Source organism: Pseudophryne corroboree, chromosome 7, assembly GCF_028390025.1.
Source record: "Pseudophryne corroboree isolate aPseCor3 chromosome 7, aPseCor3.hap2, whole genome shotgun sequence".
Lineage (NCBI taxonomy): Eukaryota > Metazoa > Chordata > Amphibia > Anura > Myobatrachidae > Pseudophryne > Pseudophryne corroboree.
In genome coordinates, this window is record NC_086450.1 from 171,013,371 (window position 1) to 171,031,767 (window position 18,397).

At 48.1% G+C, this 18,397-nt stretch overlaps 1 protein-coding gene across 1 annotated transcript in view; it reads left to right on the top strand.

The window, feature by feature from the left end:
* Positions 1-18,397, top strand: part of LCT (lactase) — a 221,710-nt gene that overhangs the window by 78,549 nt on the left and 124,764 nt on the right. The window contains exon 11 of the mRNA XM_063933757.1: positions 12,039-12,237. Within this exon, the coding sequence (XP_063789827.1) occupies positions 12,039-12,237 (199 nt within the window). The remainder of the gene's footprint in view (positions 1-12,038; positions 12,238-18,397) is intronic.

The following is an 18,397-nucleotide window of genomic DNA, read 5'->3' on the forward strand; positions in this document are numbered from 1 at the left end:
AGAAGAAGGTAGAGTATGAGGACAGCGTTTGGAGGTGTTGGACAGAGTGAGTGAGAAGCAGAGTGAGAAGCAGAGCAGAGAAGTTGAGTAAACAGATGCAAACCATGTGGTCATGCTGGGTGGTGAGAGTAGCGCTGCAGAGCAGAAGCAGCGGGGTGCTACCGGAGAGCAGAGAACCAGGTGAGCGAGCGTGAGACGTCACAGCCAGGAACCAGACGCCGCCAGGCCTACTGAAAGGCGCAGACGCCTCAGCCATCTAGTGCAGCAAGGAACCGCTATGACAGGTCCATCTAGAGATAACATCTACCACAGAAGCTCTGAGTGATTATACAGAGACTGCTATTGTTGCGAGCAATAGGCAAACAAAGTTTCATGCCCAAGTGTCCATTTGTCACACGCTGCGCATTGTAAATGGAACAAGCAGTGTAATGCAGCCCTTCAAAGCATCATCTTGCAAACCAGTCCCCGATTGAATACAATTAGGGCGGGATGTATTAAAATACATCTCCGCCCACCGCAGCGATGCTAATCGCATATGTACTAACAGACAGAGGCCCCCCCGTGATACCTATCAGATTATGTGCAGGGGGGTCTCTGTAGGGTCCATCATCTCTCAGCCGCGGGAGGTGACTCGTGCTGGGAGTCCCTGGGCTCCTCTTCCTCCCCCCTGCAGCCGGAAGCAGAAATGGCTGTGCTGTGGGGGAGAAGGAACTGGGGACCCGGTGCCTGTTTCCTGCACACAGGAGAGGGGGGTGCCGCGCTGGTCGGCGGCAGGTGAGAAAGAAGCATATAGGCTTCTATAGGATATCGCCATTAAAAGATGGCGATACCCTTGGTGGCTAAAATCCGGCATCCGTGTCTTAGTACATATGAAAATGCGTTAAAAACCCCGAAAACGGGGGTTATACCGCCTTTTCCCTTTAGTACATCCCGCCCTTATTAAGACAAACAGCTGAAATACATATTTAGTGATCATTAAGAAGAAAGAGAGTAATTTGTGCAAGTGAAATTTAGTTACTTTATATGGAGTTTACAATCATGGGGAATTTGGGATTAGCCAACCCCCTTTATTTTTCAATGCCAGGCAACGTGAACTTCTTCAGTAGCCTCAGACGCTGCCTGGCTCCCCTTGGCCAGCTCCCCCTGCCCCCGGCTGTGCACACTGCGCAGCAAGACGTGATGTCAGGGGTCACGCTGCACAACCTGATGACAGCCGGCCGGACCTCACCGGCAACAGCAAGTGGACCCTTCCTCCTGCTCGTCCAGAGGATGGTGAGTTGTCTGGGCTGGGGGCATTGAAAATTATACATTTCCCGGGAAGCCTGGGATTGATCGTTTTTCAATCCTGATTCCCGGGATTGAAGATTGAAAAAAAAGGACCAGGATTGGCCTCCCTAGTGCCATATTGTGGGATGCCCTGGTAGTGCCCTCTGGTGCCTTTGTTATAGCCCTAAGTAAGGCGAATATTGTGGAGACTGTACAGAGCTGGATAAAGATCCCACAGGACCCTAGGATATATACAGCCTCGGGACCCATATTAATATATATATATAAATACATATACATACAGCTCTACCCCCTCACTCAGATCACCCCCCCCCCCCCCCCCAATAAAGCTCTCTCCTCCTCAAACAGACCCCCCTCCCACTGCACACAGCCCTCCCACTAATAAAGCTCTCCCCCCCTTCACACAGTCCCCACCTTCACACACACACACACACACACACACACACACACACACACACACACACACACACACACACACACACACCCTTACATAGCTTTACTCCTTAATATAGCTGACATCTCCTCATACACCTCTCCCCACTCACTCAGATCCCCCAACACAGTTCCCCCATCAGATTTCCCCCCTCACATATCAGTTGCTTCCTCACACAGACCAACCCCACACTCAGCTACCCTCTTCTTAAACAGGAGCGGTTCTTGGTGCGGGCAAGCAGTGCCTGCGGCCTGGGGGCGCGGCCGCAGGCGCCCACAGCTTACCCCCTCCCCGACTGCAGCAGATGCCGTGGGCTGAGTGGGCATCCGCTGCAGCCGGCGCACCTGTCAGACGCTAGAGGTCATTATTGAGGAGCCGCAGCGGCCAGACGGAGCAGCAGCAGCGGTCGGGAAGCAGGATTGGGGCTGGTAAGTATTTATTTTTTTGGTGTGTTTGTAAGCGGCTACTAAGGGGCACAACTACTGGGGGCACAGCAACAGGGGGCACAACTAAAGGAGCAAATCCACTGAGGGCATAGCTATAGGGGGCAATTCTGCTGGGGGCATAGCTATAGGGGACACAACTACTGGGACAAAGGCATAGCTACAGGGGGCAAATCTACTGGGGGCATAGCTACAGGGGTCAAATCTATTGGGGGCACAACTACTTGGCGCAAATCTACAGGGAGCACAGCTACTGGGGGCATAACTGTGGCCACGGCCCTCCCCTATGAAACCACACCCCTATTTTTGACGCTCGCCTCCGGCGCGCACTAACTGTTTTGCGGCTGGGGAGCGCCAGTGGAAACTTTCGCACTGGGCACCACAAGGTGTAGAACCGGCCCTGTTCTTAAACACACACTGATCCTAACCCCTCACACAGATTAACACGTGCACACACAACTCACCGCAGTCACTCAGCTCCCCTCTTCTCAAACACACACCGATTACCTCCTCACACAGATTCACGCACACACATACAAAACCCTCCCCAATCAGTGTAATGTGGACTGTACCTGCAGGGCCTGGGGTCCGAGCTTACCACAGCAGGTTCTCCTGCAGTGTACCGCATGGGCTCATTTGCCCGAGCAAGACATGACGCTTGTCCACCGCACAAGCCCGCCCTCTCACTATCCAGCTCACCAATAGGCGGGCCTAGCTCCTGCTGATCTTTCCCAGGACATGACCACCCCCGATGGCTGCGCTGCTGTGTCTGGACTCTGAGTCCTCAAGACTCTTCCCTCTCTTCCTGGCTGCATGTCCCCAGATACAAGTGTCAACTGGCGGCTCTGATACTGGAACAATGGAGGAGGAGCCCCTTCAGGGCTGGGGCCCAGTGGCAACCGATTCTATTGTCTTCAGTACTTCCATAACTGGGGCCACTCAAACACACTTGCACGTGACATACAGTCTGCTCAGTTAGCATACAGAAAGATTTGGTGGGTGTTTTGTTTAATTTAACAAAAAAAAATAAGTTTTAACTTGCAGAAATGTAATAAATAAAGAGGCATGACAAAGAATTTGGCCTTTGGAGGTTCTAAAACTGTTGGTCTCAGCATTGAGGCCGAATGTAATGAAGTCCGAGTTGGCAGGAGGTGCTGGTTCCCGGACGAACTCTGACGTTTTTTTTAAAGCGGCAATCATCTACATGGCATGGTTTTGCCTTGTACATGATTGCCGCTTTGAAAAAAAAGTCCAAGTTTGGAACCAACACCTCCTGCCAACTCAGACTTCATTACATTTGGCCCTTTGTGTTCAATTTGTAAGGGGAGGAACAGTTTTAAAAAGGTTAAAATACCGATAATGCAGCTGTATAATTCAATTAATGATTTTTAGAAGTAATGAACTTAAGCAAATGCTTACTGTTCTAACCAACTGTATGCCTAACTTCAAAACTATTATCTCCCTACAAAATCTTTTCTGCAGCGGGGTACACTGGTATTCCACAGGAAATAACATCGGGGTGTAGCGTAGGATCTTGACCCGAGGCACCAACATGCTAAAAGCTTTGACTGTTCCCAAGATGCTCAGCGCTGCCTCCTCTATAACCCTGCCTCCGTGCAGAGGAGCTCAGTTTGTAAGTTGGTGCCTGCAGTGCAGGCAGCTAACAGGCAGGGCTGCTCCAGCAGCCCTAAGAAGAGCTATTTTAAAGAAGATAGAAGACTTCAAGGGCTGCATCAGAGGTACTCTAGTGCTAGATATCATTCTGATATCACCTGCTGCAGCTCCATCACCTCCCCCAACGGCGCTGTATACTCCCGCGTCCCTGGTTGCCGGGTACTTACAGCGGAGCCTCCGGTTCTTCGCCCAGGGCACACACACTAACTGAAGTTCTCCGGGATCGCGTGGCCGCACTCAGGGAGGAGATAAGAGGGTCCCTTAGGCGGTACCCGCTGGAAATCGCAATCCGCCGCGGTCATTAGTAGGCGGGCCGCGCGCGCTGGCATGGACACTGTGGCAGTACAGGGACCCCACTAGACCACAGGGCAAGGGCACAGGTCGGATTAGGCTATAATCCATTTTATTAAGGCCCACAGCACCTGGTGGTGAAGTCCAGCAAAGGGAGAAGGCTCTGACCTGTAGCCCCTCCCCCCAGCCCCTGGGCGCCATTTAGAGTAAATGTTCCCGCCCTGGAGCTGCATCTCTCTGTCTCCCTCACTCCCTGTCAAAGTTTGGGCGCCATTACACACAGCTGCGCTGATTCTGGAATTGCTGGGTGATGCCTCCTCTGTAAAGCCACCTGCATCATCAGCGCTGTGCATTTACAGGACACTTAAGTATTCTACAGTACATGTCGTTTAGACAGTGTTAGTTAAGAACAAGTGCATACTTCAGGGTTATTTAGCACAAGTACCCTGTGATATTCATCCAGTTTTTACTGTGCATTGATATATCTGTTTATATACATAGCAATAGTATTGCTATTCCAGTGCAGTTTTATTGTTTATCATAACTCCTGCATTGTACATGTGACTGTGTGTGTGTACATATAGCTGCTGGGTGATCTCTACTCCGTGGATCTCACTCTTACTGCTATCCCTATATTCTGTAACCTGAGGAGGCTCTGTACGTCAGGGTTATTAGATAATATAGGTATTTCACAGGATATACGTATTTTGTATTTTTCTCTGTGTTTTTCAGTCACATTTTACCTCAGAAATCCTCTGTTTGTGCTGTCACACTGCACGGGGGAGGTTTGTGTTGGGTATTATATCTGCTGATATTGTACTGTGTCGCCCGTGGTTTCATATCATGTCAGCTACAGGGGGCGATGGGTCTGGGGCTGATTCCGCCGTGCGCGGTTATGATGTCCCAGATGCATCTGAGCGTAACATGGCTGCGGAGGGTTCAGGTTTTGGGGGTTCTGTACCCCCCAGTCAGTTTGTAACAATGGGGGGCACATCAAGGCCCGCCTTGGGCTGCCTTTTCTAATTTACTGACTACGCTGGTAACTAGACTCGCTCCCCCTATGGGTCCTCCTGTGTCTTTTCAGCCTTATATGGTCCCTGCGGTTAATCCGTCATGGACAGATGCTCTGTCCACTCAGTTACAGCACTTGAATAACTCTTTGGATAAACGTATTCCTGACCCTCACCCGCCTAAGACTAAACCTAAGAAGTCCTCTAAGCGGGCTGTTACTTCAATCCACGCATGTTCCGGATACCTCTTCCAATGAAGATAGCGTGTATATTGACCCCACAGACTCTGATCATGACATTTCTGATGGGGAATCTGTTTCACAGGTGGACGTTCCTGTTCTGTTAGAGGCTATCAGGCTCATTCTTCAGATTGATGATGATCCTGAGCCTGCTACTACTTCTAAGAAACTGGACAGGTTCAAACGTCAGAAGGTTACTAAATTGGTTTCACCTCATTCTGACCACTTGGTTGACATACGTCAGGAATCCTGAGAGAACCCAGGAAAGAAATTCACCCCGCACAAGAAGACGCTATCCCGCTATCCCCTTGCTGCAGAATTGAGTAAAAATTGGGAAACGCCACATCTGGTGGATTCGCAAATCGCTCAGCTGGTGGTGTCATCTGCTCTGCCTGTCACTACCATCACTTCTCTCAAGGAGCCGACGGATAAGCATGTGGAGGGCTTCTTAAAAGCTATCTATACCCTTGCAGGGGCTGCGCATAGGCCCACCATTGCGGCTACTTGGGCCGCAGAAGCTATTGAGGCGTGGGCTCAGGAAATAGAGGCTGAGTTTCCGTCCAATTTCTCTGAACATGCCAGACAATGTCTCTCTTATATTGTCATGGCATCTCATTACATTAAAGAAGCAGCTTCAAATGCAGGTGTTCTGGCGGCCAAGGCTGCTACGACATCCATTTTGGCTCGCCGTATTCTCTGGTTGCGGTCCTGGTCGGTGGACTTGGACTCTAAGAAAACTCTGGAGGTGCTCCTGTTTAAAGGAAACATCCTATTTGGTGAGGACCTCAACAAAATTGTTGCTGACTTGGCGTCTGCTAAGACTGCATGTCTACTACTCCTTCGGCCCCAAAGGCTAAGAGTACTTCCTTTCGTTCCTTTCACCCTCCGGGTAAAGCAAAGGGTCAGGCGTACTCGAAACAGTCCCGCACTTCCAAAACCACCAAGCCAAAGCCTAAACGTGCTTGGGCTGCCAGTCAGCCGGCTTCCAAATCTGACAAGCCGACTTCTACAGTTCACCCAGGTATGGTTGAAGACCACTTCAGACACTTGGGTGTGGGAAGTCGTCACTCATGGATAATCTATATCCTTCAAGACACGCCCCCCTCCTCGCTGTTGCCTGACGGACATACCTTCGGATCAGGTGAAGGCAACAACTCTCCGTTTAGTGGCACACTCCCTCCTGGACACCAGAGTGGTAGTACCAGTGCCTCTGGCTCAGAGTGGCAGGGGGTACTATTCAACGCTGTTCCTAGTTCCCAAACCGAATGGTATCTCCCGGCTCATTCTCAACCTCAAATCTTTGAACAAGTTTGTGAGGGTCTCCAAGTTTCGTATGGAGACCCTTCGCTCTATTGTCCTGGCTTTGAAACCAGGGGACTATATGGTATCCCTGGATATTCAGGATGCTTACCTGCATATCTCTATTGCCATGTCACATCAGCAATACCTGTGGTTTGCTATTGGCAATCTCCATTACCAATTCCGGGTCTTACCGTTTGTTCTGATTACGGCTCTGCAAATTTTCACCAAGGTCATGGCAGTTATGACGGCTTCACTCCGCCGTCAGGGCATCCGGATCTTGCCGTACCTGGACGATCTGCTGATCCTGGCCAATTCCCCAGAAGTTCTCCGTCATTTGGATCTGACGGTCCAATTTCTGCAAGCCCATGGGTGGCTCATCAACTGGAAGAAATCATCCCTGGTCCCTGCCCAGAGCATGGTGCATCTGGGAGCGTTGTTGTACACACACAACCAGAGGTTGCTTTTGTCACAGGAGAAAGTCCTGAAGCTTCAGGACAAGATATGTTGCTTCCTCTCTCGTCCGCGTGTGTCGATACACTTGGCGATGCAAGTACTAGGCCTCATGGTGTCGTCTTTCAACATGGTGGAGTATGCTCAATTTCATTCCCGCCCTCTGCAAAAACTGATTCTTGCCAAGTGGGACGGCCTGCCTCACCGGATCAGGTCTCAAATGATCTCCTTGTCTCCGGAGGTCCGTCTGTCACTGACCTGGTGGCTGCAGAACCATCGATTGAGCAGGGGTCGTCCCTTCTGAATCTCCAACTTGGTCCTTCTGACGACAGATGCCAGTCAGAGGGGTTGGGGTGTGGTGTTGGAGCAACACTCTCTTCAGGGTCGGTGGACCAGGGAGGAGTCTCTTCTCTCAATAAACATTCTGGAATTGCGGACAGTGTTCAATGCTCTGAAACTGGCCCGGCATCTGGTACTGAACAGGCCTGTTCAAGTACAGTCAGACAACGCCACCACGGTGGCGAACATAAATCATCAAGGCGGCACTCGAAGCCGCATGTCAATGTTGGAAGTGTCAAAGATTCTCCAATGAGCGGAATTCTATCTGCCAGCCATATCGGCAGTGTTCATTCCGGGCTTCATCCAGAAGTATTTCAACTCCTAGTGGACAAGTGGGGCCTACCAGATGTAGACCTGATGGCGTCTCGACACAATCACAAGGTTACGGTCTTCGGAGCAAGAACAAGGGATCCTCAAACGGCGTTCGTGGATGCACTGGCAATTCCATGGAACTTTCGGCTGCCGTACATGTTCCCTCCGGTGTCACTCCTGCCCAGACTAGTGAGAGAGTTCAAGCAAGAAGGAGGAATCCTTCTTCTAATAGCTCCAGCGTGGCCCAGATGGCATTGGTTCTCAGACCTACAGGGTCTCTCGCTAGAGCGTCCTCTACTGCTTCCACAACGACCAGACCTCCTCGTTCAGGGCCCTTGCATTTACCAGAATTTGGCCCGACTGGCTTTGACGGCGTGGCTCTTGAAGCTTCCGTAATGAGGGCCAAAGGATTTTCTGAGGCGGTCATTCAAACTATGTTGAAGGTCAGTAAGCCGGCTGCTGCTCAGATTTACCATAGGGTCTGGAATTCTTACTTTGCTTGGTGCGCATCTAACAATCATGACGTTTACAAGTTTAGTATGGCCAAACTTTTGGCCTTCCTACAACAGGGCCTGGACTTGGGCTTTCGGCTGGCTTCCTTCAAGGTTCATATTTCTGCCTTGTCGGTATGGTTTCAGAGAAATATTGTGACTCTGCCTGATGTTCATACCTGCCCTCAGGGTGTTTTACGGATTCAACCTCCCTATGTCCCACCTGTGGCTCTTTGGGATTTGTCGGTGGTTCTGGAGGCTTTGCAAGAGTCTCCGTTTGAACCTCTTGAATCTACGGATCTTAAGTGGCTTTCCCTCAAGGTCTTGTTTCTGCTGGCCATTGCCTCTGCTAGACGGGTATCAGATTTTGGTGCCTTGTCTTGTAGGTCCCCCTATCTCATTTTTCACCGTGACTGGGCGGTTCTTCGAATGCGCCCTGGTTGTCTACCTAAGGTGGTGTCTTCTTTCCACCTTAACCAGGAGATTGTGGTTCCGACCTTTGTATCTCCAGATTTATTCTCCAAAGAGCGGTCTTTGGATGTAGTACGGGCTCTCCGTATCTGTGAAGAGGACAGCCTCCGTTAGGAAGTCTGATTCTCTCTTTGTACTGTTTGGTTTTCACAAACGTGGCTGGCCTGCTAACAAGCAGACCTTGGCCAGATGGATTAGAATGGTGATTGCACATGCTTATGTACAGGCTGGCCTTCCAGCTCCTGCTACCATCAAAGCCCATTCTACTCGGTCTGTTGGACCTTCTTGGGCGGCCCGCCGTGGTGCGACCCTTGAACAATTGTGCAAGGCGGCTACGTGGTCCTCAGTGAACACGTTCATAAGGTTCTATGCCTTCGATACTTCCGCCTCCCAGGATGCTTCCTTTGGACGCCGGGTTCCTGTGCCCACTACAGTGCGTCCCCTCCCATAAGGAACTGCTTTAGGACATCCCCAATGTTCCCTGTGAAATACCAGTGTACACCGCTGCAGAAAAGGAGATCTATGGTAAGAACTTACCCTTGTTAAATCTCTTTCTGCGAGGTACACTGGATTCCACAGGGCGCCCACCCTGACGCACTTAGCTTCTTTGGATTGGTATGGCATTAGTCGCTGATACCTTCTCCTGTTGTGAGAATGTGGTGTACGTGGCTATTAACGGCTGTCGTCTCTTTTGCCTGCTACTGCATTGGACTGGTTAAAGAAACTGAGCTCTTGTGCACGGAGGCGGGGTTATAGAGGAGGCGGCGCTGAGCATCTTGGGAACAGTCAAAGCTTTGAGCCTGTTGGTGCCTTGGATCAAGATCCTACTCTACACCCCGCTGTTATTCCCTGTGGAATCAAGTGTACCTAGCAGAAAGAGATTTAACAAGGGTAAGTTCTTACCATAAATCTCCTTTAACACTATATGGGGTTTTTTTTTCAAAGGCAGGACAATTAAATCACTGTTTTTTGCAAGATAAATACTATACATAAACTTATCTTTTAAAAACAAATTCCCAGATGAATCTTGAATTAAACACTTTGAATAGCATCCAGACTCACTAAGAACTTGCAGAACATAAACAGCTGATGCTTATGTAATGGTGGCAATATTAGAAACAAAACTTCTTCAGTTGGCAGCTACCAATATATGAATTTCTACCATGATTTAAGACAGGGGTGGGGAACCTTTTTTCTACCAGGGGCCATTTGGATATTTATAAAATCCTTCGGGGGCCATACAAAAATTATCAACTTAAATATTAGCCTGCCCCCAGTAGATATGCCCCCATTAGATATGACCCCTAGAAGTGCTGCTTACATACACACATTAAAAGAAAGAAAAAACACAATACTCACCAGCCACGCTACTGCTTCCGGACCCTTGCCTTCTACGTGGCTGCCCGCTCCTCAGAACTATGGGAGAGACGTCATGACATCTCTCCCATAGCACCGCACAGGCACACACGCACACTGCCAGAGCCGGAAGCCTCCGGCTGCTGCTGAGGGGAAGAAGCCGGGCGCCCGCTAGTAACAAAATCTCAGTGGGCGCCCGGCATCTACCTTGGTTAGGTGAGCCTGGGAGGGCCGGATCAAGTGGCTTTGCGGGCCTTATATGGCCCGCGGGCCTGAAGTTCCCCACCCCTGATTTAAGACAACATTACAATTGAGGTATTTACTAACAAAATAATTAAAAATTTAACCTTGATCACCATTCTGAAAAAAACAATGGTCAGGTTCACATTCTCATGAAATAACCCGTAATATGTTGCTCTGCTTTTGAACTAAGCATTTTTACCATGCACCTGAAAAAACACAACTTCTTCAAACTCTGTGTGACCGCAAACTATCTGTGCGACAGGGGTGAAACTTGCAGAACTGTCTTGGGATAGACCAAGGTCAATGTTCCACCACTCACATTTAACTCATGCAGAGGGGTGACACCAAAATGCCAACTCCTCCGCAGTGACAGAAGCCAGGTGCTGCAGTGTGGGATGTTATCTTCTGAGAAGTAGCCGGCAGTGCTGGAAGAGTCTCCCGAGGCAGCCAACCACAATACTGAGGTAATCAGGGGCTTCCCCGTGAGGCCACACCCCCTTTAGTGATGTCAGTGGGGCTCTTGCGAGGCCATGCGCCCTTTTCGGCCTCGGCCTTTGTATTCCTTGTTGAAGTTGTGAAGTGATTGTTGCAGTAAGACACAGGTTCTCAAACTCGGTCCTCAGGACCCCACACAGTGCATGTTTTGCAGGTCTCCTCACAAAATCACAAGTGAAATAATTAGCTCCACCTGTGAACCTTTTAAAATGTGTCAGTGAGTAATTAATACTCCTGTGCACCTGCTGGGTTACCTGCAAAACATGCACTGTGTGGGGTCCTGAGGACCGAGTTTGAGAACCTCTGCAGTAAGAGAAATGCTATAAGATTGGACATTATTTGAAAGAATTCTGCCTTCATGATGTGCAAGTAACTGTTAATTAAAATCTGCTGCAAGCTCTATATAACACTCTGAATTGAGGAATGTCTCCCATTACCCTATTACGAGGATCCATGGTGATAACAGGTTTCCATTATGCTCCACATCCCATGTTACCTAGCGCTAACTCCTAGCACATCTATAGCAATAGTAGGTCCACATCTGGACTGAACAGTACAGAGGTTATAGTATGGAACCAGGGACAGTAGTATGGCAATCGCACGGAATGGAACAACTAAGGGGTCTGGCTGTGATGGGGATCCCTGTGATGGTCCTCTGTCTGCCACACCAGCACCTGCTCTGCTCTTCTGATCATGAGACAAAAGGCTCAATTTGGGCTTTCAATGGGGTCCATGAGAGGGATGGAAAAGCTGCTCCCACAACAAAATATTGCTAAGCTTTTCGGCAGGTTACTCCCTGGTGTGTGACAATGTTTGAGAATGGACTAAGATTTTGCTGAGAGATAATATTAAAATGTTGACTAAACTTTTATCACTGGGTAATGTGAGAGAATTGATTAAAGTTTACTGATAAGACGGTCAAGTAATACCATAATATGACGGAAAACCAAAGAGTGTAGGCATGGGCTAACCAGATATTTATGGATACACGGCAGCATATTGCAAGGTCTCTATGTACACCCAAGGTGGAAAACACACATACATGGAGCTATGACAGGGAAGGCTAGGCCCATAGCACCCTTTTACACCTTTGGGCTTAGGGACAGAGTATAAAGTACAAGATGAATAAGATGAATTTCTTTCTTGGTGCCATTCAGACATAATATGAATAAATATATATAAGTTTTTTTTCTATTATGTAGGTAACTATTTATCATTGGGATCTACCACAAGCTCTACAAGACGTTGGTGGGTGGGAGAATGAGACTATAGTGGCAAGGTTTAAGGACTATGCTGATTTGCTATTCCAAAGATTGGGAGACAAAGTGAAGTTCTGGATCACTCTGAATGAGCCCTACATCGTTGCCAATCTGGGGTACGGATACGGTACAGCAGCTCCAGGTGAGATCAAAGTCTGAATTTTTTCACTAACTGTGTAAAATGAGATTACATGTAAATTATAGATCTTCCAGCTAGATCTTAGACATTAAGGGGTCTATTTACTAAGCCTTGGATGGAGATAAAGTTGACAGAGATAAAGTCCCAGTCAATCGGCTCCTAACTGCCATGTCACAGGCTGGGTTTGAAAAATGACAGTTAGGAGTTGATTGGCTGGTACTTTATCTCCATGCACTTTATCATCTTTCCAAGGTTTAGTAAATAGACCCCTTAATTCATTATTTACTTTTCTAAAAGAATTATACAGAATTTTGGTTTTTAAAGCACGATTCCACTCTTTTTGGGCATGCTACTACTAATGTTTCTGTTGAATTTTTGTGTCAAAATAAACCAATAATAACCTATTTACCTGTGAGCCGGAGAGACCAGGCACTATGTGTTAGTAGAGTATCAAACAGAATTGTATACTGTTTTATTTTGCAAGAATAATGCAGTTAACTATTAGCTCTTAGTGCTACAGGCAGAGAGCGTCACGGGTGTGGATCATTAGGTCGATAATTTCTAGGTCGACATCTAAAGGTCGACACACGCAATGTCGACATGGTAAAAAGGTTGACATGGAAAAGGTTGACACGGAAAAGGTTGACACAGGAAAATGTCGACATCAGGTGCTTTTTTGGGGTGGCGGGGGGGTTCGTCCCCGGGTCGTCCCCTTGTATGCTGCAGGAAAGTTGCCTCGCTCTGCTACCGCTGCGATCAGCACAGGTTACTATTCCGGATCGTAGTCCACGTGGATGGTAAAGTATGAAAAAGTTGAAAATGAAAAAACTCATGTCGACCTTTTTTGTGTCGACTTTTTGCATGACGACCAATAGTGGTCGACCTATTGACTAGAGATGAGCGGGTTCGGTTCCTCGGAATCCGAACCCGCCCGAACTTCAGCTTTTTTTACACGGATCCGAGCGACTCGGATCTTCCCGCCTTGCTCGGTTAACCCGAGCGCGCCCGAACGTCATCATGACGCTGTCGGATTCTCGCGAGGCTCGGATTCTATCGCGAGACTCGGATTCTATATAAGGAGCCGCACGTCGCCGCCATTTTCACACGTGCATTGAGATTGATAGGGAGAGGACGTGGCTGGCGTCCTCTCCATTTAGATTAGAAGAGAGAGAGTGAGATTGAGACAGAGACACTTGATTACTGGAGTTTAGGAGTACTAGAGAGTGCAGAGTTTACTAGTGACTGACCAGTGACCACCAGTGCAGTTTTATTTAATATATCCGTTCTCTGCCTGAAAAAAACGATACACAGTGACTCAGTCACATACCATATCTGTGCTCAGCCCAGTGTGCTGCATCATCTATGTATAATATCTGACTGTGCTCACACAGCTTAATTGTGGGGGAGACTGGGGAGCAGTTATAGGTTATAGCAGGAGCCAGGAGTACATATTATTAAAATTAAACAGTGCACACTTTTGCTGCAGGAGTGCCACTGCCAGTGTGACTGACCAGTGACCTGACCACACTGACCACCAGTATAGTATACTATATTGTGATTGCCTGAAAAAGTTAAACACTCGTCGTGTGACTTGTGTGGTGTTTTTTTATTCTATAAAAAACTCATTCTGCTGACAGACAGTGTCCAGCAGGTCCGTCATTATATAATATATACCTGTCCGGCTGCAGTAGTGATATATATATATTTTTTATATCATTATTTATCATCCAGTCGCAGCAGACACAGTACGGTAGTTCACGGCTGTAGCTACCTCTGTGTCGGCACTCGGCAGTCCATCCATAATTGTATACCACCTACCCGTGGTTTTTTTTTTCTTTCTTCTTTATACATACTACATCTCATTATCATCCAGTCTATATTAGCAGCAGACACAGTACAGTACGGTAGTCCACGGCTGTAGCTACCTCTGTGTCGGCACTCGGCAGTCCATCCATAATTGTATACCACCTACCCGTGGTTTTTTTTTCTTCTTTATACATACTACATCTCATTATCATCCAGTCTATATTAGCAGCAGACACAGTACAGTACGGTAGTCCACGGCTGTAGCTACCTCTGTGTCGGCACTCGGCAGTCCATCCATAATTGTATACCACCTACCCGTGGTTTTTTTTTCTTTCTTCTTTATACATACTACATCTCATTATCAACCAGTCTATATTAGCAGCAGACACAGTACAGTACGGTAGTCCACGGCTGTAGCTACCTCTGTGTCGGCACTCGGCAGTCCGTCCATAATTGTATACCACCTACCCGTGGTTTTTTTTTCTTTCTTCTTTATACATACTACATCTCATTATCATCCAGTCTATATTAGCAGCAGACACAGTACAGTACGGTAGTCCACGGCTGTAGCTACCTCTGTGTCGGCACTCGGCAGTCCATCCATAATTGTATACCACCTACCCGTGGTTTTTTTTTTCTTCTTTATACATACTACATCTCATTATCATCCAGTCTATATTAGCAGCAGACACAGTACAGTACGGTAGTCCACGGCTGTAGCTACCTCTGTGTCGGCACTCGGCAGTCCATCCATAATTGTATACCACCTACCCGTGTTTTTTTTTTCTTTCTTCTTTATACATACTACATCTCATTATCAACCAGTCTATATTAGCAGCAGACACAGTACAGTACGGTAGTCCACGGCTGTAGCTACCTCTGTGTCGGCACTCGGCAGTCCGTCCATAATTGTATACCACCTACCCGTGGTTTTTTTTTTCTTCTTTATACATACTACATCTCATTATCATCCAGTCTATATTAGCAGCAGACACAGTACGGTAGTCCACGGCTGTAGCTACCTCTGTGTCGGCACTCGGCAGTCCATCCATAATTGTATACCACCTACCCGTGGTTTTTTTTTTCTTCTTTATACATACTACATCTCATTATCATCCAGTCTATATTAGCAGCAGACACAGTACAGTACGGTAGTCCACGGCTGTAGCTACCTCTGTGTCGGCACTCGGCAGTCCATCCATAATTGTATACCACCTACCCGTGGTTTTTTTTCTTTCTTCTTTATACATACTACATCTCATTATAATCCAGTCTATATTAGCAGCAGACACAGTACAGTACGGTAGTCCACGGCTGTAGCTACCTCTGTGTCGGCACTCGGCAGTCCGTCCATAATTGTATACCACCTACCCGTGGTTTTTTTTTCTTTCTTCTTTATACATACATACTACATCTCATTATCAACCAGTCTATATTAGCAGCAGACACAGTACAGTACGGTAGTCCACGGCTGTAGCTACCTCTGTGTCGGCACTCGGCAGTCCATCCATAATTGTATACCACCTACCCGTGGGTTTTTTTTTCTTCTTTATACATACTACATCTCATTATCATCCAGTCTATATTAGCAGCAGACACAGTACAGTACGGTAGTCCACGGCTGTAGCTACCTCTGTGTCGGCACTCGGCAGTCCATCCATAATTGTATACCACCTACCCGTGGTTTTTTTTTCTTTCTTCTTTATACATACATACTACATCTCTTTATCAACCAGTCTATATTAGCAGCAGACACAGTACGGTAGTCCACGGCTGTAGCTACCTCTGTGTCGGCACTCGGAAGTCCATCCATAATTGTATACTAGTATCCATCCATCTCCATTGTTTACCTGAGGTGCCTTTTAGTTGTGCCTATTAAAATATGGAGAACAAAAATGTTGAGGTTCCAAAATTAGGGAAAGATCAAGATCCACTTCCACCTCGTGCTGAAGCTGCTGCCACTAGTCATGGCCGAGACGATGAAATGCCAGCAACGTCGTCTGCCAAGGCCGATGCCCAATGTCATAGTACAGAGCATGTCAAATCCAAAACACCAAATATCAGTAAAAAAAGGACTCCAAAACCTAAAATAAAATTGTCGGAGGAGAAGCGTAAACTTGCCAATATGCCATTTACCACACGGAGTGGCAAGGAACGGCTGAGGCCCTGGCCTATGTTCATGGCTAGTGGTTCAGCTTCACATGAGGATGGAAGCACTCAGCCTCTCGCTAGAAAAATGAAAAGACTCAAGCTGGAAAAAGCACAGCAAAGAACTGTGCGTTCTTCGAAATCCCAAATCCACAAGGAGAGTCCAATTGTGTCGGTTGCGATGCCTGACCTTCCCAACACTGGACGTGAAGAGCATGCGCCTTCCACCATTTGCACGCCCCCTGCAAGTGCTGGAAGGAGCACCCGCAGTCCAGTTCCTGATAGTCAGATTGAAGATGTCAGTGTTGAAGTACACCAGGATGAGGAGGATATGGGTGTTGCTGGCGCTGGGGAGGAAATTGACCAGGAGGATTCTGATGGTGAGGTGGTTTGTTTAAGTCAGGCACCCGGGGAGACACCTGTTGTCCGTGGGAGGAATATGGCCGTTGACATGCCTGGTGAAAATACCAAAAAAATCAGCTCTTCGGTGTGGAAGTATTTCACCAGAAATGCGGACAACATTTGTCAAGCCGTGTGTTCCCTTTGTCAAGCTGTAATAAGTAGGGGTAAGGACGTTAACCACCTCGGAACATCCTCCCTTATACGTCACCTGCAGCGCATTCATAATAAGTCAGTGACAAGTTCAAAAACTTTGGCCGACAGCGGAAGCAGTCCACTGACCAGTAAATCCCTTCCTCTTGTAACCAAGCTCACGCAAACCACCCCACCAACTCCCTCAGTGTCAATTTCCTCCTTCCCCAGGAATGCCAATAGTCCTGCAGGCCATGTCACTGGCAATTCTGATGATTCCTCTCCTGCCTGGGATTCCTCCGATGCATCCTTGCGTGTAACGCCTACTGCTGCTGGCGCTGCTGTTGTTGCTGCTGGGAGTCGATGGTCATCCCAGAGGGGAAGTCGTAAGACCACTTTTACTACTTCCACCAAGCAATTGACTGTCCAACAGTCCTTTGCGAGGAAGATGAAATATCACAGCAGTCATCCTACTGCAAAGCGGATAACTGAGGCCTTGGCATCCTGGGTGGTGAGAAACGTGGTTCCGGTATCCATCATTACTGCAGAGCCAACTAGAGACTTGTTGGAGGTACTGTGTCCCCGGTACCAAATACCATCTAGGTTCCATTTCTCTAGGCAGGCGATACCGAAAATGTACACAGACCTCAGAAAAAGAGTCACCAGTGTCCTAAAAAATGCAGCTGTACCCAATGTCCACTTAACCACGGACATGTGGACAAGTGGAGCAGGGCAGGGTCAGGACTATATGACTGTGACAGCCCACTGGGTAGATGTATGGACTCCCGCCGCAAGAACAGCAGCGGCGGCACCAGTAGCAGCATCTCGCAAACGCCAACTCTTTCCTAGGCAGGCTACGCTTTGTATCACCGGTTTCCAGAATACGCACACAGCTGAAAACCTCTTACGGCAACTGAGGAAGATCATCGCGGAATGGCTTACCCCAATTGGACTCTCCTGTGGATTTGTGGCATCGGACAACGCCAGCAATATTGTGTGTGCATTAAATATGGGCAAATTCCAGCACGTCCCATGTTTTGCACATACCTTGAATTTGGTGGTGCAGAATTTTTTAAAAAACGACAGGGGCGTGCAAGAGATGCTGTCGGTGGCCAGAAGAATTGCGGGACACTTTCGGCGTACAGGCACCACGTACAGAAGACTGGAGCACCACCAAAAACTACTGAACCTGCCCTGCCATCATCTGAAGCAAGAAGTGGTAACGAGGTGGAATTCAACCCTCTATATGCTTCAGAGGTTGGAGGAGCAGCAAAAGGCCATTCAAGCCTATACAATTGAGCACGATATAGGAGGTGGAATGCACCTGTCTCAAGCGCAGTGGAGAATGATTTCAACGTTGTGCAAGGTTCTGATGCCCTTTGAACTTGCCACACGTGAAGTCAGTTCAGACACTGCCAGCCTGAGTCAGGTCATTCCCCTCATCAGGCTTTTGCAGAAGAAGCTGGAGACATTGAAGGAGGAGCTAACACGGAGCGATTCCGCTAGGCATGTGGGACTTGTGGATGGAGCCCTTAATTCGCTTAACAAGGATTCACGGGTGGTCAATCTGTTGAAATCAGAGCACTACATTTTGGCCACCATGCTCGATCCTAGATTTAAAGCCTACCTTGGATCTCTCTTTCCGGCAGACACAAGTCTGCTGGGGTTGAAAGACCTG